The 22,718-nt window shown below is 50.4% G+C and overlaps 1 protein-coding gene across 2 annotated transcripts; it reads left to right on the top strand.

Annotated features, from left to right (window-relative positions):
- Positions 1-1,170: 1,170 nt before the first annotated feature.
- On the top strand, positions 1,171-15,052 carry Ift27 (intraflagellar transport 27). Of its 2 annotated transcripts, XM_051189306.1 has the most exons (7): positions 1,172-1,454; positions 7,153-7,232; positions 7,600-7,659; positions 8,632-8,691; positions 9,545-9,662; positions 10,499-10,608; positions 14,816-15,052. In XM_051189306.1, the coding sequence occupies exons 1-7, from the start codon at positions 1,421-1,423 to the stop codon at positions 14,912-14,914; spliced, it is 561 nt and encodes a 186-aa protein (XP_051045263.1). In that variant the 5' UTR covers positions 1,172-1,420; the 3' UTR covers positions 14,915-15,052. The 2 variants fall into 2 exon arrangements, with proteins under 2 accessions (XP_051045264.1, XP_051045263.1); XM_051189307.1 differs by lacking the exon at positions 8,632-8,691 and having other exon boundaries at positions 1,171-1,454.
- Positions 15,053-22,718: the final 7,666 nt, after the last annotated feature.

Raw genomic sequence — 22,718 nt, 5'->3', positions numbered from 1 at the left:
TTCCTGTTTTAAATTGTTTCTCTCAGCTGTTTTGTCATAGCAGCAAAAACCCAACACACAAGACACTTGTTATTTCCTTTCTCCCATGAGATAAATGGGTTCTACCTTTTTCAGAGGTCTAGAAGTGTGGTAACTTGCCCAGCTATATCCCATCACTTGGTGACAAAGCAAGAGAGGCTCCTAGGAAAGTCAGATGGCATTTATCCACCCTCCCCTCATGGGCGACATGGAGATGACATCCTTTTATTTACAGCAGAGGAAGCCAACTGAGAAGCACAAATCCGCTCAACCATGTTACCATGGCCTCCCATCCGCTCAGGTATCACTTTCAAATTGCGTCTAACTTAGAATTTATATTTTAATTCAATTTAACTGATACATTATAACAAATCTGTACGCATTTACATATGTATACAGTGTATGAGTTTCCATCAGGTCAAAGCTCTCTACCCAAATATTTATCGTTTCTTTGTGAACATTTCTCCTTCCTGTTCCGCAGCCCTCAGTCTCCCACTGTTCAAATCATACCGGGCCTTCCTGCATCTACACTGTTAACTTCTTCCTCAACTTTCCTCATCCTTCCCTCCCTGCTATTTCAGCTTTTAAGGCGCATAACACGACAGGGCTTTAAAAATGACATTTTGTTTCTGAACATGAGGCAGGGGTTGTTGGTCTCCGCTGAACCTGGGGTCTAAGGAAGTAGTCAACAGCACCGGGATCAGGAGATTGCAACTTCTTCTAGTGCGCAGGCGCCGCTCTGACGGTGTCGCCCCGCCCCATGTGGGCGAATCCACTCCCAGGAAGTTAGGGGGTGCACTTCGCGATGGTTCAAGCCACACTCTGGCCAATCCGAAAGCCCCACTATTTCCTGCCTCCAGTTGCATTCTGACTGGGCTGCTGCTCCAAAGACGCTGGGAGGCGCACAGCGGTGATTGACATCGTCTGAAGCCATTGGCCAAACTGAGTGCAGTTAAAGACAGGAACCTCTCCGCATCGTCGGGCGAAGGAAGACAGTTTTTCCCGCCTCCTTCTTCTATTGGGTCTCTGGAACATCCAGCGTTTGATAGAAACCAATCGGAGGACAACACGGAGGGAGGAGGCGGGTTGGCGATGGTTTCCAGGAGCTGTTTGGCGTTTGGCGCGACTCTTGGGACTAGTAGGACTAGTCGTTTGTGTCCCAACGCTACAGAAAAGGCCCTGGACCAGAAGGCTGGGCAGGGAGAGGTTCCGCTTCGCTCCATTCCGCGGGCAACTGTGCCTACTGCCTGGGGCCTTGGAGCCCAATGTCCACCCAACCCTAGCTCCCGGGCCTTCATCCATCTCTCCATCGAGGCCACAAGCCCTGGGATCCGCTGTCCCCGAATCCTAACCTTTTTCAGCCACCCTCTCCCTCCCCAATCCCTGCTAGTGGCTGGTTACCATGGTGAAGCTAGCAGCCAAATGCATCCTGGCAGGTGAGTGGTAAAATGCGCTTGAACGCATGGTCTTTCGAGCCTGAGTCATCCTAACTCGGGCAGTTTTGGTAGACGATTGCGACCACTGTCTGTCTCCCATAGGAATAACGACCAATAGAGCAGATTCCAGAAAGCGGGGAACAATTATTCCCTCTCCCTCTCGGACACATTTGTAACTGCAGCTGTGTCCCCTGTCTCCCATATTTTGAGACCACCTTACCAGGTAGACTTACAGTACAAATATAGACTGTATCCCAAAGTTAGGCATCAGTGACATTGGCCCCACAAAGTTCGAATTATTACACTGGCCCCACACGCTCTGATATCAGGAAGATGGGTGGGGGGTGGGTTACTGTGATGCCTGTCTGAGAGCCTGGACTTGGAGTTTCCCTGGAAGTAAGAATCTCGTTATTGTTGACTAATCTGGAAAATGGCTTGTACAATGCCTAGAGCATGGATGAGCATTAAATAGATACATGCAGAGTGAGTGAGTTGTTGTGCTCATACCTGTGGGCTTGCCTTGAGCCAGTGTGAAGATTGTTTGCTTAGCTCATAGACAGACTGGTTAACAGCAACTGCATAGACACTGCATGCCAGTTGCCTCAATTTCATTTAACCCCTTTGCTGAAGACCATTTGCTTAGTAGACTGGTCAACAGCAACTTTATGGACATTGCATGCCAGTCACTTGTATTTCATTTAACCCCTTTACCACAGCACAACAGGGTGGTCCTGTTATAACTGGGGCACCTAGTGGTGTTGCATAAGGTGAACTCCTAGAGAATGTCGTACACGGGATTCCTAGATGAAGTGTTGGCTACTTTTCTTGTTGTTATGACAACATACTTGACAGGAAGCAACTTAAAGGAGGAAGCGCTTGTTGTGGCTCGCAGTTCCAGGGGACAGTCGGTCATGGTGGGGAAGGCATAGTGGCAGGAGCCCAGCTGCTGGTTGATCACATTGCATTCACAGGAAGTGGAGCCATGATCACTGCTGCTCAGCTCACTGTCCCCTTTTTATCCAGTAGGGGGCTCCAGCGCTTAAAATGGTGCCACCACCTTTGGAGGTGTGCCTCTCCCCTTAATTAACCTAATCTAGATAATTTTTCAGCTATGCCCAGCCCATGATTCTTCTTTGCAATCAAGAAATTAGTAAGCAAGGAAGGGGGGTGGTCTTTGGATCTTTATCCTATAAACTGAGGATGGGGGATAGTTCCCCTAATGACTTTTCTAATGCAGAAAGATGAATGACAGTGGTGACTCAGACCCTATTGCAGCAGAAGGAATCCTGGCTCTCTCTCCAGAGTACCTCTAGTTCCTAGAGCGCCAGGGGAGGCGGTATTGTGTAACAAAAGGATGCTGGTCAGTCCTCTCCCCAGCTCTGCTGCCTTGGACAGTGTTCAACTTCTGCATGGGGAAGTTGAGGACATCTTCATTTTTCTAAAGTTAAGTTTCTCTCTAAGTGGGCGTCTCTGCCTGCCTGCTGTTCTCTGCTCGTTCCTCATTAGCTGATGAGCTCTCAAGAAGCAAGAAGCTCTTTGTCATGAGTCATTCTCCTGAGAATTGCTATGTGCTGGTCCCATGTCACACCCTCAGAGCAAGTCTTCTACCTAGCCCTCACAGCCACCTATGTCATCCTTGTGTAAGATGAGGCAAGCAAGGCCCAGACCAATGAAGATACTTGTCCTAGGTCCAGACCCAGGCATTGTACCTGCCACATGATTCTTGCCCCAGCCAGAGTCAGTAGTGGTTTCTGGCCTCCACTCCAAAACCTGGTCCTCAGTCTACAGCTTCTGGTTAAGGCCTTCAGGGTGTCTCCCCTTGGGAGCCTCCAGGTACCAACAGACCCCAGTGGAACCACATTCAGATTCTTAGTCTCCATACCTCTCTTGCCACACACACGCCCTTACCTAGCTTTTTCTTTGCATCCCTCCTAGGCCACATATAGGTCACCAGTCCACATGTGTAGTCACTCAGCAGATGTTTGCTGAGCATCTGCTGTGTTGGGTCACCATGCAAGATGCAGTCAGCCCAACTCCCTTACTGGGAAGAACCCAGATGTGCATGTGTGAATTGTGTGGCAGGCTCTGAGGAGTGCCTTAGACACAGCTGCCGCTTCTTTGGCTTGAGATGGAGGGGTATAAAAAGGCACAGTTGACATTCCTCTGTATTTCATGTGTTTAACAAACAACACTGTGTGCCAGGCAGGGAACATACTGACTCATTAACTCGCTAGCAAATCTATGAAGTGGGCACTATAGTTCGCCCTTTTTACAGATATAGAAAAGGGGACACAGAGGGCTTAAGTAACTGACCTAATGTCACATGATTAGCATGGAGCTGGAGTCTGGCCCCATGTCTTTGCCCTTTTGATGATGAACCATCTGTATAGGGATATGGAGACAATAGTTACACTTGCTGGAGTGTAGCCCTGGCATCCCTTCTGAGTATATGAAGCTGATATGATAGCCACCCTGGTAAAGACAACAGAGGGACAGATGACCTCAGAGGCACACAAGAAGCCATTTGAGCCTTGCCTGGAGAGAAAGAATAAGTCTGGACTTGGGTTGGATAGTCCAGGGAACAAAAGGACATGCATGGCGCCTCTAGATTTTCTGTAATGGACCATTGGAGATGGTTGGACTGTCAGCTAGAGGATGACCAAGAGAGCTGTGGGTGAATGAGGGGACTCAGGGCCGTCTTGTTCTGCAACACTCTGATGAGGCTGAGATGTGGTTGGTGGCATGGGGAGTCAGGGAAAGATAATGACAGAATCAGCTCCTAAGTTGTGACAGGCCAGAGTCAGTCAGCAGAAGTCCTGAGACACACAGCAGTGGTGCAGAGGCAGAAGGACCCCACGGAGCTAGTGCAGGCCTCTGGGGAGGGGCACTGCCTGGCTAGTACAGCACTTAGTTCCATCAACCCTAGGGCGATGTCATCATGTGCCACATTGCCACCAGGACCTGTTCTCCCTGACAGGGGACCCAGATCAACTTCAGAGCCAGGTGTACCCAGCTAAGTTCTGTATTTTAAGACCTTGAAATAAGTTCGAGAAAATGTGGGGCCTGTGTCCTGGTGATGGCTACACTTTACAGCAGTGACTGTCATGTAAGTGGCAAAAAGAAAAAAAAAATCAACATCAGAGGCAAGGACACTGGGGTAGTCAGGTGCAGGGATCGCTACCCTCAGGGATGGGCAGAGGGAAGCTCAAAAAGGGGGCTCCCAGTCCTGCTATGATGTATGTGCTCCTGGGGCACCTGTAGGTGGTGGGAGAAATGCCCAGAGTGTAGGCATGGGAGACAGCCTGTAACAGAAGAACCAGGAAGAAGACAGTGGGATGCAGGAGGTGGTGGTGGTCATATCCTGGGACAACAAGGATGCTGGATACATGGTAGTGTGATGAGCAGAAAGACAGAGATGGAGAACTCACTCAGGTCTTTGGTGAGACATGGGCTTGGCTGTGGACAACAGACTGCAGAAGACTGCGGAAGCCCCTATAATGGCTGGATGCATAGCCAGCTTTGGGAAGAGCCAGCAAGAGTCAAGGAATGAGAAGCCAGGGTTGTGGCTGTGGCTCAGCAGTAGGTCCCTTGCCTCACATGCATGAGGCCCTGGACTTAATCCCAAGCTAAGATGAGGATGTGGGGAGCTGAGGCAGAGGAGCCAGGATCAGAGCATTGAAGATGACCCAGCAGTGCCCATTGCATGAAGGCGTGTAGGGGGCAAAGGAGCAGGTAATGGTGACAGAACAGAGCCCTGAAGGGTCACCACAACCACATGATCAGGGTGGGGCAATTGTTTCAGGCCACCTCCCCATCTAGAGAGTTCACTAGTTAAAACCCAGGAGAGGTCTTGGGACTTGGCAGTTATGAGGTCATAGGTAGCCTCAGATGGTACCTTCCAAGGAAATCCATTCTTCCAGCCCTGGCCATGGCTCCAGGGAGCCCTGCACCTAGCAACCAATGGGCTCATGGGCTCTCGAGGTTTCTCATGTTCCCTCAGATGCTCTGCTTCTCAGCTGTGCTGTCTGTCTTTTCACTTGTCATCCTGTTGCTCTGAGAATGTGTCTGCCAGCTCCCCCACCTCCCTGTACTCAGATCCCTCCTCGTAGCCCACACAGGAGCTTCACTGCCAGCCCTGGTGACTGGCAGTCAGCAGAAAGTTTCTTGACATTAACCAAAACTAATCTGCAGGGGGAATTTCCCAGGGAAAAAGAGCCAATTTCCTCCCAGGTTTAAGAACAGAATGGGAGTTGGCATAGTGACTGACTGCCATCTGGGTCATCAAGGAGACATGAGGAATTGCTGGGTTGTCTGCCCTAGAGTCAGTGGGGCCCACAGACCCTGAGAGGCCATAGTGCAAAGAACCTCAAGGTGGCATTTGGGATGATCAGCCAGATCAGCTTAGTAAAGCAAAGCAATATAAAAATCCTAGATAGTTACCTGGATTCTATGAGCTGTCTTTACCAGTGACTTCAATGGGATTGGCGGGGGGGGGGGTGCAGCATGGGACAGAAGGACTTGTAAGGAGAGTGCTGCCCATGGCCGTTCCCTTCTAAGAAGCACTGACAGGAAATTGAGTCCTGAATGGCTCACTTGGCCCTAGCAGAGGTTCCTACATCAAGATACCATAGTTGTCATGTAATTGTCTCACAGAAAAAAAAAGAAAGAAAGAAAGAAAGAAAGAAAGAAAGAAAGAAAGAAAGAAAGAAAGAAAAAAAGGTTGGAAAAGTCAAAACTGAGCAGAGTCTGGAGCAGCAGATTGGAGAAGTCAGGCAAAGGGAATCACTGTGAAACAGAATGAAGATGGAGATTGTCCCAAATGCTGGGATGGGTGGTGGTGATGTCCCTGAGGGTACCCAGGGTGGTGGAATAAGAATTGGTATTCTCTCAAGGTAGGAAAGATACACTGCATATGTAGAACAACCAGGTCAGCAGGGGTCAAGGCTACAGGTGGGACAGTGGAGAGGGCAAGGCACCCTGAGCTGTCCCCACAACAGCCCCAGAAGAACTCGATATGAAACCACTCCCTCTTACCTTGCAAAAGACTCAGAGGTCTGGGCCTGAAAACTGACAGGCTCTCTGATATGTGGGTTCCTGTAGCTTTTCATTGAACAAAGAGAGGGAAGGACTCAGCCCAGCTGGGCCAGGTGACTGTAGCATATGACAGCAGGTGTGGGGTGTGTGTGGGGGGGGTTCTCGCTCCTAAGTCTGAAGCTCAGCGTTCACCTGGCCTGTGGAAATGGAGCATGTCTCTTGGCAATGAGTTTTTGCACAGTGAATGCAGCCTCTCAGTACAGATGAAAATGCAGGCAGTGGCTTAGCCAGGTGGGGTCATGAGTTGGCTGCTCACTCCTTTTTGCTGGCTAGACTCTACAGCAAATTGGAGTTTGAAAGTGACAGCTCTCCCCACAGGATGTGCTTTGGTGTAAGAGTGTCACTTCTGTTGCCAGGGCTCTGGAGCCCTCCTTAACCTGTTACCTTCTAGGTCATTCTGTGAGGTGTATAGAGATGTGTTCTGTCCCTGGTAAGTGTTGGGTCTCCTGGATCGGTTACCCAGCTGGCAACCTCACTGCTTCCCACAAGAGCAGCAGACATTTTCTCTGAAAACTCAGTGAAGTTTCTGGTTTTGAGTCAAGCCCTGCTGAGCAGGAGGAGGTTTTCATGCCTAATGAGACCTTTGCCTCTGCTCTGGCTTCAGGAGACCCAGCCGTAGGCAAGACAGCCTTGGTACAGATGTTCCGAAGTGACGGGACCCATTTTCAGAAGAACTATACTCTGGTAAGTGGGGCTGTAGAGTTTCTGCCTGGTCACATTGTAAAGAAACATGACCATTAACCGCAAGAGTGACTTAGCACAATCCCCAGATAATGTCCTAAGAAGCCTGAGAAAAGATGGGGAAATGGCCACATGGAGATCCAGTTTCCACTGGCCACCAGTAAAGGGCTGTTTCCTGAGTCCTTTACTGGGGACTGGCCAGAACACCACCATGCGAGGAATAGTGGAGGGCAGGGAGTTGGGAGGCCATTGGGGACTCTGACTTCTACTTGGCTGGGATACCTCTGCAGGGAGGTGGAGTCTTGCCTTGTTCTGGACTGCACCCCACTGTGGGGTTCTCTAATGCCCATCATCTTGGTGTCCCCTGCAGACTACAGGTGTGGATTTGGTGGTGAAGACAGTGCCAGTTCTTGACACAAATGACAGTGTGGTGAGTGATGCCCTGAAGCCTAGGCACTCGGGGCTGCTCCCTTGGGCTGGGGTGCCCTCCCTGAAAGGGACATAGAACAATGACACAGGAAGTCTTTCAGAGAGGGCCTGAGAAAGGAGGGGAGGATTGGGAGGCAGGTCTTACCAAAAGAACTTAGTATCTTTTATCTGAGTTTTTAACAGGATCTCCCCAGAGGCCCCACAAATCTTGAGGGTAAATGGCACAATGTCATGTTTGTGTGGCTGCTCCCAGCAAGAGGGTCTGTAGCATTCACCAGGTCCTTAAGGAGACTGACCCATAAGCAAAACAAAAGACATAGATGTCCCGTGATACTGCAAGAAAGTCTAAGACAGGAGCCACAGTACAGGGCAGGACATGGGATAGACAGTGTTGCCTGCCAGGGTTCAGAGCCAGGCAGGGGATACTGCACTAGGAGGGGCCTCAAGGGTCTCGGGGAACCCTGAGAAAGAAGGAGCATTGCAGGTTTCCTCCGGGGCTGGGAAGGCTGGAGGCCTTGTGTACAGAGTACACTGCCACCATTCAGAGTCGTGACAGGCTGTCCTACTTTAAACACCATCCCCAGACCTCCTCAGTGACCTCCTTTACCAAAAATCCTTTAAGATCTGAGAATCCATTTGGTTAACAAAGCAGAGTGGCTTTTTGGACACAAGAACACTTGTCAGCCTGCTTAGCGTTCTGACCCGCCAGGTGGGCAGTCAGCTTGTTCCCTCGACTTTTGTGCTTGAATTTGGGAAAGGTGAGCCAGGTCATGATGTCAGGTGGATGGACGCTGTACCTGTGCCTCTGAACTGTCCTCGCCATCTCTCTGGGGCCTCAGAGAAGGTAGAGCATGTGTGAAAGCACCCATGCACATGTGCATGTATACTCTATCTACCCTCAAGCCATGTCCACAGAGAGCTGAATGGGAAACTTCTGAGTGCTCACTTCTGAGATGCACTTTTCTGGTTCCAGGAACTCTTCATTTTTGACTCAGCAGGCAAAGAGCTGTTCTCCGAAATGCTGGATAAATTGGCAAGTAGTATGTTGTTTTTATCCTACCCACCTTTACACCCACTTCTGCCCAACCCCTTCTCCAGTGGCACTCCCCAAAGGCATACACTGAGGCCATCAGAAGTAGCCTTTCAGGGCTGTCCCTCCCAGCTGGAGCCTTGGGGCCTTGGCAAGTATGTGTTCCCACTTGCCCATTATGGCTACCCCCAACTCTGGAATGTACAAGGAAGCCTGAAACTGATCTGTCCTCGAAGCCCCACCTCTCAGGACAGGACCACTGATCCCTTCTCCTCTTGGAAGGCCTACAGCGAGAAGTGAGGCTCTGCCTTCTCTCCCACACCAAGAAGGGTCATTGCATTGGCCTTGTTTTGCCAACTTCTCCAGAGCCCATCCTGAGATGGCCTTCCGAGGATACTAGAACATAGGACTCTGCATGCCCCACAAGGTCAGATCAGGGCCTAATTGTATAGGGAGGTGGGTGCCTCTGGAGCCTGTCAGCCAAGGCCAGTCAACATCCTCTAAGCTGTTTTCTTCAGCTACAAAGTGAGACTCTCCCCAGCCAACCCTACCAAGTGGGGCACCGAAGTGACGCACAGGCAGCCCCTGATGAGAGGTGCCTGGCGGCCACTGCTCCCTTCTGGATAGCAATTCCCCCCACCCAGGTTCAGGGTCACCTTTCCCAGATGGTAATGCCTGTTCCATGTGAGTGCCACTGAGCCTGGCCTCCATTCATTCTGTGGAGAATGATGGTTATCTGTGAGTGTAACAGTTTCCCAGCTCACATCCTTCCCTCACCCACCTCCCTAACAGCTGGGCTTCTCCCATCCAAGAGTCCCTGTTACATCCCTGAAATGTTCTCCTGTCCCCTGCTTAGTGGGAGAGTCCCAACGTCCTGTGTCTCGTCTATGATGTGACCAATGAGCAGTCTTTCATCAGCTGCACCAAGTGGCTGGAGAAGGTCCGGGCCCAGACTCCGGGTACCTCCCTCCCAGGTAGGAACTATGAATAACCCTTTGCCCAATAGTGCCTCTGTCCTTCAGCTCCAGGGCCTCAGGTCACTGCACATGCCTCTGTGGGAGTAGAGCAGGGCCCTGAATCCCTGACTCTTTGACTTCAGCATCCCATACTGGGCCCTTGCTCTGCCCCTTAATGATCTTGGAAACCTCCCCAAGCCTGAGGTGGGAAGACAGTGCCACCCACCAGGAAGTGTTGTGAGAGTTTGGATAGTAAGATGCTGCATTCTGAATTGATGTTTCAAGAAAGCTCGCTCCAGGGAGGAACTCCTCATTTTCCTCAGTACACAGGGCACAAGTCACATTCCAGCCCTGTTGTCACTTCTGAATGCTTTAAATCAGTTTCTCTCTCATCCCTGTGTGAGATCAACAAATTCTCATTAGAGGCCAGGGAAAGCAGCCTCCAGAGACGGGCTGAGAAATTAACGCAGCCGAGGCAGCTGGGAACGGAGCTCAATTACCTGAGTCCCTGACTCTGAGCCCAGGCCCAAGATTAGCATTAATGACCATGTCTGATGCTGGTTCCATGTGCTGGGAATTATTACAAATGCTCTTCTAAACTTGGTCCAGGCCTGCCTGGCGCTTCTAGCCCTAAAGAGACAAGAAACATAGATACATTTGAAGCCAGGAACTGAACTGAGCTGCATGAGCACAGCAAAGCTAGCTTGTCCTCTGTGGCCCTTGGGGACCTTCCCTGCTGACATATCACCTCAAATGGGCAGCTTCTGTCACCTGATACATCCCAGGCCCTCTCTCTGCTGACCTCCCATCATGCCACCTCAAAACACAATATTGTGGTTATTTCTTTTGAGTAGGTGTTTTAGTGGGAACTAAGACAGACCTCTCTGGCAGACGAACCGTGGATTCTACGCAGGCCCAAGCATGGGCTCTGGGCCAAGGCCTGGAATTCTTTGAAACATCTGTGGTGAGTACCCCCACCCTCTGAGCCACTGAGCTGGGGGAGCTCTGCAATGGAGGTTTGTTCATGACCCCAGATGCCTCTAATAGATGCTCCCAGATGCAAAATCTAAATTAGAACCGATGTTGACATTCTACCCAGAATGCTCAGTGTGTGTCATGAGAATTCTGTGTGGCACTGACAAGCAGGGCAAACGGCCTGTCTAGGCAAAGCTGTATGAATCTCAGGAAGACTTTGAAGTGGAAGGTGGTCCATTTCCCTGACCCTTGAATTCTGTGAGAGTTGCTAAAGAACACAATACTATTGGCTCTTGATTTCAGTGGAGCCTCCCAGATAGACAGGACACAGTGTGTCCTGTCCACAATTCAGCATCAAAGTGAAAAACTGACTAGCCCAGGCCCACATGATCAGAGTGCACCCAGCCCTAAGACCCCCCCCCAGCTTCTCATCCCATTGGAGCATCTAGTGTCATCTTTGATATGAGAGCTCTCCTGTAGTGAGAGACTCCGAGTGATGGGTCACTGTCATCATCAGGGCTGGCCAGCACAGTGACACGCCTTCTTACTTGTGGCTTCCAGGCACATGATTCTGACCATGCCACATACCTGTTCTGAGCCTACTACCACAGGCATGCAGATGTCCCAGATGCTGTGTCTCATAAGAAGCCACAGCCCTCACTCAGGAGCATTGCCTGTTAGGCCTGCAGTGGCTATGTTGTATGAGGTCTAGCTTTAAGTTCTGTAGGCCCAATTCTTTGGCTTTCCAAAAAGAGTCAACAAGGGTAGTGCATACCCTGGGTGTCACTTCCTCCAGCTACAAGTCCTATCACACCCATAGAATAGCCTGTTGCTGTGTAGATGTAGACATCTCTCATGTCCCCCACTGGCACACTTCCACAGATAAGGCATAGCCTTCAGGGCAACAAGGCTATGCCTTCCAACAGCAAGGAGCTGAACTGGCTCTGGAACCCTGGGAATGGGATGTATACCATGGGGCCTCAGGCTCCTTGCCTATAAATACAAGGATAGGAAACTTCCCTCTGCTGATTATCACGTCACACCCGGGAATGTAAAACATTTAGCACAATGTCTAGTCTAGCAGAGTAAACACTCAACATGATCCCTTAATGTGGTGTGGTGTTTTTACCATTACTGCTTACTAAACCCCAGAACCTATGGCTGATACAGAGATGGGTATCACCCCTGTCTTGAGGCCCAATTATCACAAAGCTATATTAATGAAGTTCAGATGAGAGAACTTGCTCTGCACTGGGCTCCCTGGCTGTGCCGTGCTAGCCACCTTTGAGTAAACAGTGAGCTGTATACCCATAGCTCCCCATTTCCTCCTCCTCTACATTTGGCTGCCACTCCATCCCCTTCCCCAACACCCCATATCTCCCAGAAATTAAAACCTGGCCCCACACATGAGTCACCCAAGTACTGGTCAGCTCCATTTAGGTGTCAGGCCAGGTGCACATAAATCCTGCTTGAAGAGGCTGCGGTTGAGCACTCCGTATTAACTGTGCGAGTTAACTAGTCCCCCCTGAGTTGCTGTTAACAGGAGTGCCACTGGCGGCTCAGTTAAGAAAGCTGTAATTAAAAAGAGAACATAACCCAATGTGGTTTGTGATGCTGCCGAGCTCCTCTTCACTTCTTCCAAAGTTCAGCAGCCTCCGGGAGAGACCTCCATGGTTCTTTGGCTCTTAAACACCCTTCCGTGGCTGACATTTCTGGGCCCCCAAAATGTCAAAAAGGATTTCTTTGAACAAAGTTTAAAGAATTTTCTAAACCCAAACCCATTGTTTACCACTAAGGCGAAATTAAGTATAGAATGCCAGTGAAGCTAAGTTCACGCCTCCGTGGGGAGGGCCACTCTCCAAAGCAGCTGAGGCCTGCCGTTTGATTGTGTAAATTACCTTTTGAGCTCAGCACAGCCTGGCAAGGCAGCTGCTCCTATCTCTGTTGTTCAGATAGAACCAGAGAGGTTGTATATTTCTCCCTGTTGCACAGCTAAGGAAGGACACAGCCCTGCCCAGAAAGACCTGAACGCTTCAGGTCTTCCAGGAGTACACACCCTTGACCTCCCCATGAGATCTGCTTGGGGGCTCTTGGTGACAGAATTCTAAGTCAAACCAAGGGCTAGTCTGAGCCCACTCCAAATGCCACCTCTCAACAGCCTGCTCTGTCAGTGTCCAAACTGCACAAGATGATTAGTCATCAGCTAAAAGGGCTTCTGTTGCCCTTAATGTGTTTGCAAAGTGGTTCAATTCCCATCTATTTCCAAGTACTCCATGGTGTCTGTTGGGGATCCTAGGCATTGAATTCTTTTCATTTTAACATGGGTTCTCCCAGCTAGTACTCTGGAGAGCTTTTGACTTTGTCTAGAAACCCTCCCATAAGACTTCATAGGCCTCCTTCCCTCCACTCGGCACTTAAGGACACTTTGGTTGTGGTGGTGGTGGGGGATGGTGGGAGCTTATTCAGTGATATTGACTGCCTGGAACATGATGGCCACACAGGCTGAAGTGAGGCTGGCTAGGCACTCATGCCTATGGAGACCTTAGTAGGTGCTCTCTGGGCTGCACACTGCCCTCCTTTCCCAGCACACTCTTGGCATTGAGCCCTATGTTTTCTTGGCCAACAGCTCCTCCTGATCACGCTTGCTTTTCCCTTGCTGTGGGGTCCAGGCTGCTTTCTCCCTGGGCCTGGTGTACTTCTGTCTAGTCTGGGATCGGGATATAGTGTCCAGCTCTCTGGGCTTCATCCACTCCTCTGTAAAGTGCAGACACACTGACTTCTGTGATATTCCTACCATTTCATCAGCGACACTTCAGTGTCTCATGTCGACTTCTGCTGCACTTTTGCCAGCCACTGAAAAGCTTTCAGACAGGCCCTTGTATACTCTTAGCTGTACCTCCCATCTGCAGTGTGGCAGGTTCTCTGTGCCACTTTGTTTTAAAAATGCCCAGATGGCGTGGTGGTGTGTACCTGTGATCTACCAGTAGGAAGACTGAAGTGGGAAGATAAAGAATTCAGGGCAAGTCCCTGTCTTAAATTGATGATTGCTGTGTTGGTGATGGTGGTGATGATGGTGGAGGTGATGGTGTTGGTGATGGTGGTGGTAATGATGGCGGCTAGGGGTATAACTCAGGTAGGAAAGTGCTTGTCTAGTGCAGGGCTTTCTGAATTTGATCACCAGCACCGTGAAACATACCTGTAATTCCAGAACTCCAGAGGTAGAGGCAAGGAGATCAGAAATCCAAGGTCAGCCTTGGTTATAGTTGTCTGAGAGACAGGTTCTTATTTTGGGTCCCCTGGTGTTGCAACATTAGCCCCAATTTAAAACAAAAACAAAAAACTTGAGAGACAGGAACCCAGATAAAAACAAAACAGGCACCTATGCTGCAGGTGAATGGTGGCTGTGGTATCAGGGGGATGCTGTGTGTGTGCCTCACACTGGAAGGCCCACCATTGGCCACTCTTAGATCAATCCTCTGGAAAATAGAAACATCTGGACACCTTTAGTCATGAAAAGCGAGCATTAATTCCAGCTCAGTCGGCGCTAACCCAGGGAGCAGGGATAAGGAAGACTGTTAACCCTCCAACCAAAAGCCATCCCTGCACCTGTGGTGCCAGAGATGCCCTCTGCATCCCCAGGGAGAAGCCATCCCTGAAGTCCCAATGTATTCTTCAAAGATAAGCCTGTTACTACTTGGTCCTGTGTCCCCATTGTGTCCCCCCTCCCCATGGCCCTACTGGTCCCTGAAGTAGAAGGTCCCTGCTGCACCCTGGCATCTTGGATAGGGGGAAGGGGATTGTATGTGCTGTGCATCTCCTGGCTGGGCTGTACCCGGCTGCCTTTGTAGTCCTCCTCCTCTTCCTACCTGGAGGCCAGCTATGACCTTTGGACCTCTGTCAAAGCTAAGTAAGGGGATTCATCTTCATGTCCTCCACACAGAACCCTAGAGGTCACAAGGATGGCTTTAGAGATGGACCTCAGCCCAGACCCTGGCTCCAGTATTCTCATGCCATGCAACCGTCAGTGTGTTCTTTGTATCGCTGTTTCCTTCTAAAATCTCCTCTGTGGCAGCAGCTGCCCAAACAGCATGAAGATGCCCCGACACCAAGTGTCAGGGGCCAGAAGGGAGAGACGCCTCTAGTAGAGGCCAGCTTCCACAAACTATAAACTCTCACACCTTTCTCACTTCTTACAGAAGGAGATGGACAATTACGAGGCCCCGTTCCACTGTCTGGCCAAACAGTTCCACCAGCTGTACCGGGAAAAGGTGGACATGTTCCATACTCTGGTGTGAGGGTATGGTGGTCTGTCCGCAGGCTGTTTCTGGGCTGCTGGGAGTCCAGCAGACCTTCATCTCTCCAGAAGACAGAAGATGGAATTGCCTGGTACTTGTCAGATATCACTACAGCTTTCAATAAAATGAGGAAATGAATAGCGCTGCCTCCGTTCCTAGCTGGGGCTGTGCCTCTGCCTTTAACCACTGCTGCACTGGCCAGTCACAGGGTACATCTGGCCCCGTTTCCACCCTCCGTGTATAGGGCCTGCCTGCTCTGCAGGTCCCCTGTAGGCCTTTTGTAGATCCAGCAAACCCCAGGCTGGTTTGGAAGTACCTGTGAGCTGCACAGCACCAGCACATAGAAGTACCCCTGACTGGAGGATCTCCAGGTACCTCTCTTCCTCGAGGGAACTACTGTTCCAAGGAAAACTGTGACCCCTGCCCATGCTCACTGCTCAGCTTGGTATTCAGCCAGCCCCTCCCAGCCATGCTGCTGGGAATCCTGAATGCACAGACAGCTGAGAGATAGCCACTTCCTGTAATGGCCGCCTCTCCACTCAGAAGCTGGGCAGCTGTGTCTCCCTTTGCGTTGAGCTGGACCACTTTCCATGCTGCCACTGCCATCAGACCAATCCTTCTGAAACACCACTTCACCCTTTTCTTCCCCCGACTGTCACTCTTCCCTGGAGGCCCCTGCCTCCTCAGTGACCCTCCCTGGCCCATGGGCTTTGTCACCTGTATATTTTGGGAGAGTGTCACACCTACAGCACTAACCAGGGGTGTCCTTGTGACAATGGACATGAGGGACGGCTCTGGTTACTGCTGGTGACCCACCATGTCTCTACATGAGCTAAGCGCATTACATGTATCCAGCAATTCTGTCCTTACAGCATGGAGTCTGTTAATATCCCACTTTTACAAATGACAAGCTGGAAGGAGAAAATTAAGCTCAGCCAAGGGGCAGCAGAGCCAGAACGCTCAACTTCAGAGCCAGCAGCTCCCTGTTCCCCTCCTCCCTACCCCTGAGCTTGGCAGGAGCTGTGGAGGCCATGCTGCCTGCAGAGGGTGAAGGTCAGGCTGCTTGCCAAGGTCACAGGAAGGAGAGACAACTGTGTGCAGGGCATCCAGGCACAGAGCATCACCCTTCCTCATACTGTGAATCCTTAGTGGGCACTGACTATGGCTGCTGCAGGCTGGCAACTGCATCACTTCAAAAACCCACAACTGAGGGTTGACTGCAGGCCAGGCACATGTCTAGACACTGGCAATGCCAGGCTACAGAAGGACCTCAATGTACAACCAAGGGAACAGGAAACATTTTCCATCATTCTAAAACTGGTTCCTAGGGCCCCTGGATCTAGCCCTGAGATCCTGAGCCAATGTCCTAAAAGTCACTTATCTCAGTGGCTGCCCTCAAACACTTCTGACCCCTCTGTGAGGTTAAGGTGAACAAAGTGGAATACAATATGCCACCTCTCTTTGGCCTCAGAACCTAGTGAAGGAAGTCCCCAGAGGGTCCTGCAGCTAAGGGCACTGCCAGTAAGAGACACTGGTACTGGTCTCCCCAGCTGGAGGCCAGGGAGGCTGCAGAGCTGCTGCCAGCTGCAGACTAGGTGCTGATACCCTTGGGCCCAGGAAGTGTCCCCACAGTTTGTTCACCTCTCTGGGGACTCATGGGGAGGAGTCTGCTTCCCAGAACACCGGAACCTTGCAGAGATCTTTGATGGGGACATGTGAAAAGGAGCTATGTGCAAGCCAGGTGGCACTGGACAAAGGCTGCTTCCTACCTGGAAAGGGGCAGGGGAACTGTTCAGCTGACAGCCACCATCGAGGGGGACAGATTCACCAAATCCACAGAGACTTCAGCAAACTAAACCAAACTGAGAGCAGACTTTGGGGAGTGTGCCACTCCTTTCGTGGCACCCCGGAGAGAGAAAGAGGGTGCTTACCTCCCTCCTCCTGGGAAGAGATTTGAACAGACTCAAAAGCTTCAAATTGGCTGGTCTGTGGATAATGAATGAGCGTGCCTGACCATGCTGAGGAGACTTGGGCGAAGGATGCAGCAGGAATGGAGGGCAGACTGAGTTTAGTGGATAGAGAAGGCACAAGGCTTGGGTATTGAGCCCATGGGGCTAGATTTCCTGGCAAACTGGTTCTACTGGTAAGTAAGGCCCTTTTAGACAGTAAAGGTGAAACAATGGAACTGTGATAGCTGGAAATTGGGGTAACAGGGCTGGACTAGATGGGACCCTAAGGAGAAGAATTTTAATACTAAGATCTATCTGCATGTACCTATGTTGGGGTACAGTTATTTGCAGCAGAGGGTGGAAGGTACAAAGGCTCTGGAGCCTTCCAGTAGAGAAGAACTCCAGGCGAGTGAAGACTAGTCTTGGGTGTGCTGAGGAAGCAGAGGGAGGTGGGTCAGCAGGGGCCTGGCTGAGAAGAACATGGATCTGATTCCAAAGCAACAGAAGCTAGTGAAAAGCAGTATGGCTTTTCCACCCTGCCGGCACTAGGCACCATTGCAGGAACCTGGCAAGTTGTTTATCCCCTTTGAAGACTTCTCTGTGAACTGACATTCACGGTGTTAACTATGGGTGTATTGTGGGGTGAGAGGAGATAGATGTCCTTTTCACCTCATTTGGAGATGGGGTCTCTCACTGAACCTGGGGCTCATAGATTAAGCCCGACTGCCTGACCAGCAAGCTCCAGATATCTGCCTGTCACGCTTGTCTCCCCTACCCCCACCCCAGCACTACTGTGTTTACAGATGTGTGCACCTGTGCTTGGGGTTAGGGTTATGAACTCAGGGCCTCATACTTGCACAGGAATCATTTTGCTGAGTGAACTGTCTTCCCAGCCCCAGGTCTTGTGTCCTGAATGTATGTGAGCACCTACTGCATACCAACCTATCCCAGCGAGTGATGCCTGTCCTCAGGACTTAAATTCCAGCGGAGTGGGAGAGGGGTTGGATGAGGTATGTTAATAGCCTGCTGTCAGGGGCCCAGAGAGCAAGGGAGGACAGAGGCCAGGCAGAGGCAGGGTGAGGGTTATAATGAGAAATGGGGAGGTCAGAGAAGACCTCGCCATGAAGATGACATTGAAGCTGGATTTGAAAGTGGACAGAGCCACTGGCATCCTTGAAACACAGTTCCTTGGCAACCCTCAGAGATGAAGCCTTCCTGCTGTAGCGGTCAGGGCAGGGACTTAGCCAGGTGAGCAAGAGATGTGTGCATGGATGCAGCTTCTGCCCTACAGCTGCCAACAGTTTGTAGAGAAAAATGAGCCAGTAGTGGGCTTCTAACCTCTGAGGGATACATGGGCTACCTAGCTGGAGTCTCCTAAAACAGTCCCAGGAACGTGCAACAGCCCAGGGACTGGGGGAAGGCTGCCTATGGGCCTCCTGCTCTATGGCACATGGTCCGAGGCTTCATGAAGCTGGCCAGCAACAATGCTCTTGGCTACCTCTTTTGTTATTGTTGAGACAAGGTCTCATGTAGCCCAAGCTGGCCTAGAACTTGTTTATAGCTGAGGATGACTCTGAATTTCTGGTCCTCCTGCCTTGACCTCCAGGGTGCTGGGTTTACAGGTGTGTGCCAACATGTCCAGTTTATTGGGTGCTAGAGATCAAGCCCAAGACTGTGTGCATGCTAGGCAAGCAGTCTACCAGCTGTGCTTAACCCCAAGCCTTTGACTACTTTTCCTCCCACAGAGAGGATTGGGAAGCCACACAAGTGGGAGTCATGTCTTGGAGCCAGTGTTCAAAAGCATCAAACTTCTAACCTGTGTTGACATCACGCCCACCCAGGAGTTGTCCTGGTTCTTTCAGGTGATGGCTGCCAAGACCCTTGGTCTCAGTATGACCCTGTTCCATGCTGGGGGAGCAGCCTGCGTTCTGTGGCTTGGGTGAGGTACCTGGTGTACAATGTCCTGCAAGATTCACTGTGGGCATCAGCACAGATTGACCCTGCTGGCTGGGACCTGTTGAACATGCTGAACCACACCTGTTGGGAGATTTTCACCCATCGAGTAGAGAGAGGCTTTCAGCTTCCCACCTGTATTCATGCCCCCATGTTCATCTCTGGGCAGCTTTCACATGTTGGGGGATCAGAGACAACCAAGACAGACTCTGCAGTCTGGAGGTCAGAATAGCTGATGCTAGGCACAAGCAGTGCATGCAAAGGCCCTAGGGTGTGAGGTCAGGGCCTGCGTGTCTTGTGGGGTTTGGGGGAGGGTAAAACAGGAACACGAAGATCTTTCTGTCCAAAACAGAAGATTTGGATCCTTCTGGAAGGAAGGTTTCAACAGAAATGACTCACATGAACATGCCTTGGAACATGCAGCCCAGGAGAGCAGGAGAGCAGACTGAAGTGCTTGGAGGTGAGGCAGGAGGTGTCACTATACTCCAGCCTCCGAGGAGAGCTGACAGGTGAGGAGGGACAGGGCTCACTGTCTCCAGTATCATCAGAACAGAGGGAGAATGTGTCAGTCCAACACGGAGCTGCCACCCCTGCCCACACACATCCTTTTTCTTCAGAACACCGATTGATTTCTTTTTTTCTTAAGCGTGTTACCCTCTGTTTACTTTAGAGACAGAGAAACCAGAGGGAGAGTGACTTCTTCAGATTCTAAGTAGTTAGTGACGGAGGTGGGATTAAGCGCTCTGCCTGGCGCCCTCGGTGGATTTCATGATATTTATGTATAATGCTGCTCCTTCCCTCTGCCACCCCGCAGGTAAACAGAGCTGATAGATATGAGGACAACAGTGGCAGAGAGCTTGCCTCCATCCTGAAAGGCGACAGGAGTGCGGAGGCTCATTAGGAGGAAATATTGAACAGGCAGTTTTCACCTCCTGCCTGCAATTGGAGAGCAAAGCCAGTTCTCACCAAAGCCATTACTCAAGCGGCTGTGGGGGGTGGCAGGAGATTGGAGAGGAACTTGGAGCAGGAGAACAGGAGCCTGTGGAGATCTGCTGTGCTGGGACTCTGTCCTCGTTGTAGAAGCCACTGAGGATTGATGAAAAAAATAATCCTCTTCTGCTCCAGAGGGATTAGGATTGTCTATGTGTTCTTAGACAAGGTACTTACCCTCTCTGATCCTTAGCTTCCCCACCAATCAAATGAGAGCATCATCAACTTGACTGATGTTTGTGAGTTGATTCGGATATATACATTTAAATGGTACAATCTTAGAGGAAATGCTAAAAATTTCAGTATTGCTTGTTTATAAGCCTGAATGTACATCTAAGTACAAAAAGAGGAAAAGAAGCCAACTATAACAGTGTGTGTGTCTGTAATCCTAGCAATCAGGAGGCTGAGGCAAGAGAATTCCTTTAAGTTTGAAGCCAGCCTGAGCTACATAGTGAATACCAGGCCATAATGAGATCCTGTCAGAGGTAAAGAGAGAGACAGAGTAAAGAGAACAGACACACAAAGGCCAGGGGTTTGTGGCGCCAATCCTCATCCTTCTGTGTAAAATATATTCAGATTTGAAACCAACACACAAAAAATACTTATGTCATTTGTTTTCTTCTCTGTGTATCCCAGGCTGGCCTTGAATCCAAGGTCCTCTTGCCTCAGCTTCCCAAATTCTGGGATGGTAGACCAAGCCACCATATCCACTGACTTAAGGGTATCTTGTAGGCATGATTTCAGGTCAAAGGATAGAGGCTGGAAAATGGCTCTGTCAGTAGAGGACTTACAAGCCCAAGAACCTGAGTCCTATCCCCTGCACCCAAGTAAACAGCCAGAAGCAGTTGTGCACCCAGAACTGGGGGATACAGAATGATAATGACAGATGGATCCTCCAAGCTCATTGGCCAACCAGTGAGTTCACTGGCCAATCAATGTGTCCTTATCAATGAGCAAGAGACCCTGTCCTTAAATGTAAACTGGAGAACCAAACATCAGTGGTTTCTCAGGAAAGACACCTGAAATAACCTCGGGCACACACTCACATGTGCGTGCACACACACAGATTACATGTTCACTTGTTCACTTGATTGATTGATTGATTTCTCCAGTACTAATGTTTGAATCCAGGGCCTGGTACATGCTAGAAAGCTCTCTACCCTGAGTTATATTTCTGGCATGTCTTCTTTTACAATCTCTCTCTCTTTCTTCCTCCCTCTCTCTCTCTCTCTCTCTCTCTCTCTCTCTCTCTCTCACACACACACACACACACACACACAAACACACACGGCGGTGTTTATATACATAGCAAGAGCATACACGGAGTTCATGTGTGCCCCACAGCTGAGTGGTGTTCCTAGTACTCACCAGCAGCTCTGGACTACCTTGTTCTCTTGTTCCTCTTGGGTTATTGTCACAAGGTTTCAGCGGAATACCAGCCCCACCAGCACATGGTCATTAATGTCGCTGATAAAGTCAGCCATGATTCCTTGAGCACATCTGTCCATTTTCCCAGTGACTCTTTACTTGACCTTTTCCAGCAAGCCTCCATTGTTGTCACTAGATTGTCATTTTTACAAAGCACCCAGGCAATGTCTCTCTGCCCATAGCAGCAAGACCCCTGTCCGGTGTTGTCTACAGGACAGATTCCTAGAAGGGGACTTTCCAGGTCAAAGTCTGCCTATTTTTTAAGCCTTTAAGCATGCGACAAGTTGTCCTCCAGGGGACCAGCACTGATTCATACTCTCAGAAGCAGGGAGTAGCACCCTAGACAGCCTGCACTTGCTAATGACAAGAAATTGAAGGGAAGGAAGGAATATGCAGAGAAAGAGGGACCTGGGCTGAGTGGCCCAGGGGAGTCCCCAGACAAGCCAACAACAAGGTACAGGAGAGCCCCGGGGCACAGCCCACTGGCAACTGTGGCTGACTAAATCCTAAAGCAAAGATTTAATGGGGACCGAAAACAAAGCCTGAGTGGAGGAGACTCTTCAATCCATTCTAATTAGTTGCTTCTCCAGAAGGGAGAGCAGCCTGCCACAGCTGCCGTGGCAGAAACCTGAATTTCCATGCATTGCCTCACAGCCTGGAGGGTGGATCTGAGAGCTGTGGGAGCTGACTATAGGTGATCCCAGAGGTCAGGCCAGCTCTCTCTGATCTGAGACCCAGATAAGGGCAGAAAAATGATAGGCATCCACTAGGGACATACCGCCTTTCTCCTCACTGCCTCTTTCTGCCTGCCTGTTGTCACAGCCACCTTCTTCTCCCCGTTTTCCTCCTCCTTCCTTTCCTGCTTTTCCTTCCTCCTCTCTCTGGCTTTATAAACTAAACTCGATTTCAAACATGAGGGAAGGTATATTTGAGGCCTAGCTCTGCACATAGAAAATGAAGAGCAGGTTGTCTCTGGTGCAGTAGCCTGGGCTAGGCTGCCTGTTTTCTGTAGGTGAGGAATATGTGCCAAGATACTCTGCCAGCCTTGGACACGCCCTTCCAGTTTGTGCAGGCACACGCATATGTGTTGAGTATGGGCACCCAGACAAAACCTGCGTAAGGTTAAAGCTGAGCACTGCTGCAATAGACAGAGCCATGCGCACAGTGGCACCCGCTGTGTGACACTGAGCAAGTGTCACCAAGTCCAGAGCTCCTGGGTGTCATATCATCTGTTAGATGGAGTTTAAGAGGGGTTTGGAGGCAGGAGGCTGGGGAGATGACTCAGTTGGTGAAGTGCTTGCCATGCAAGCATGAGGACCTGAGTTAGGTCCCCAGAGATGAAGAAGAGAAAGGAATAAAAGAAAAAGTGAAGCATGGTGGACTGCCCTTGTGATCCTAACAGCTGAGAGGCTGAGACACCAGCCAGCCTAGTCAGTAGGGTGCACACCAGTGAGGTGCTATCTCAATAAAGTGTCATCCTCAGG

Source organism: Phodopus roborovskii, unplaced genomic scaffold (genome assembly GCF_943737965.1).
Source record: "Phodopus roborovskii unplaced genomic scaffold, PHOROB, whole genome shotgun sequence".
NCBI classification, from domain to species: domain Eukaryota; kingdom Metazoa; phylum Chordata; class Mammalia; order Rodentia; family Cricetidae; genus Phodopus; species Phodopus roborovskii.
This window is presented reverse-complemented; position numbering and strand designations above follow the sequence as displayed.

Excerpts from the sequence above, each read along its gene's own strand:
- Ift27 (XM_051189306.1), top strand. The coding sequence starts at position 1,421 with ATGGTGAAGCTAGCAGCCAAATGCATCCTGGCAG. Across the intron at positions 8,692-9,544 it reads CCGAAATGCTGGATAAATTG|TGGGAGAGTCCCAACGTCCT; the intron begins GCAAGTAGTATG and ends TCCCCTGCTTAG. Across the intron at positions 9,663-10,498 it reads TCCGGGTACCTCCCTCCCAG|GTGTTTTAGTGGGAACTAAG; the intron begins GTAGGAACTATG and ends TCTTTTGAGTAG.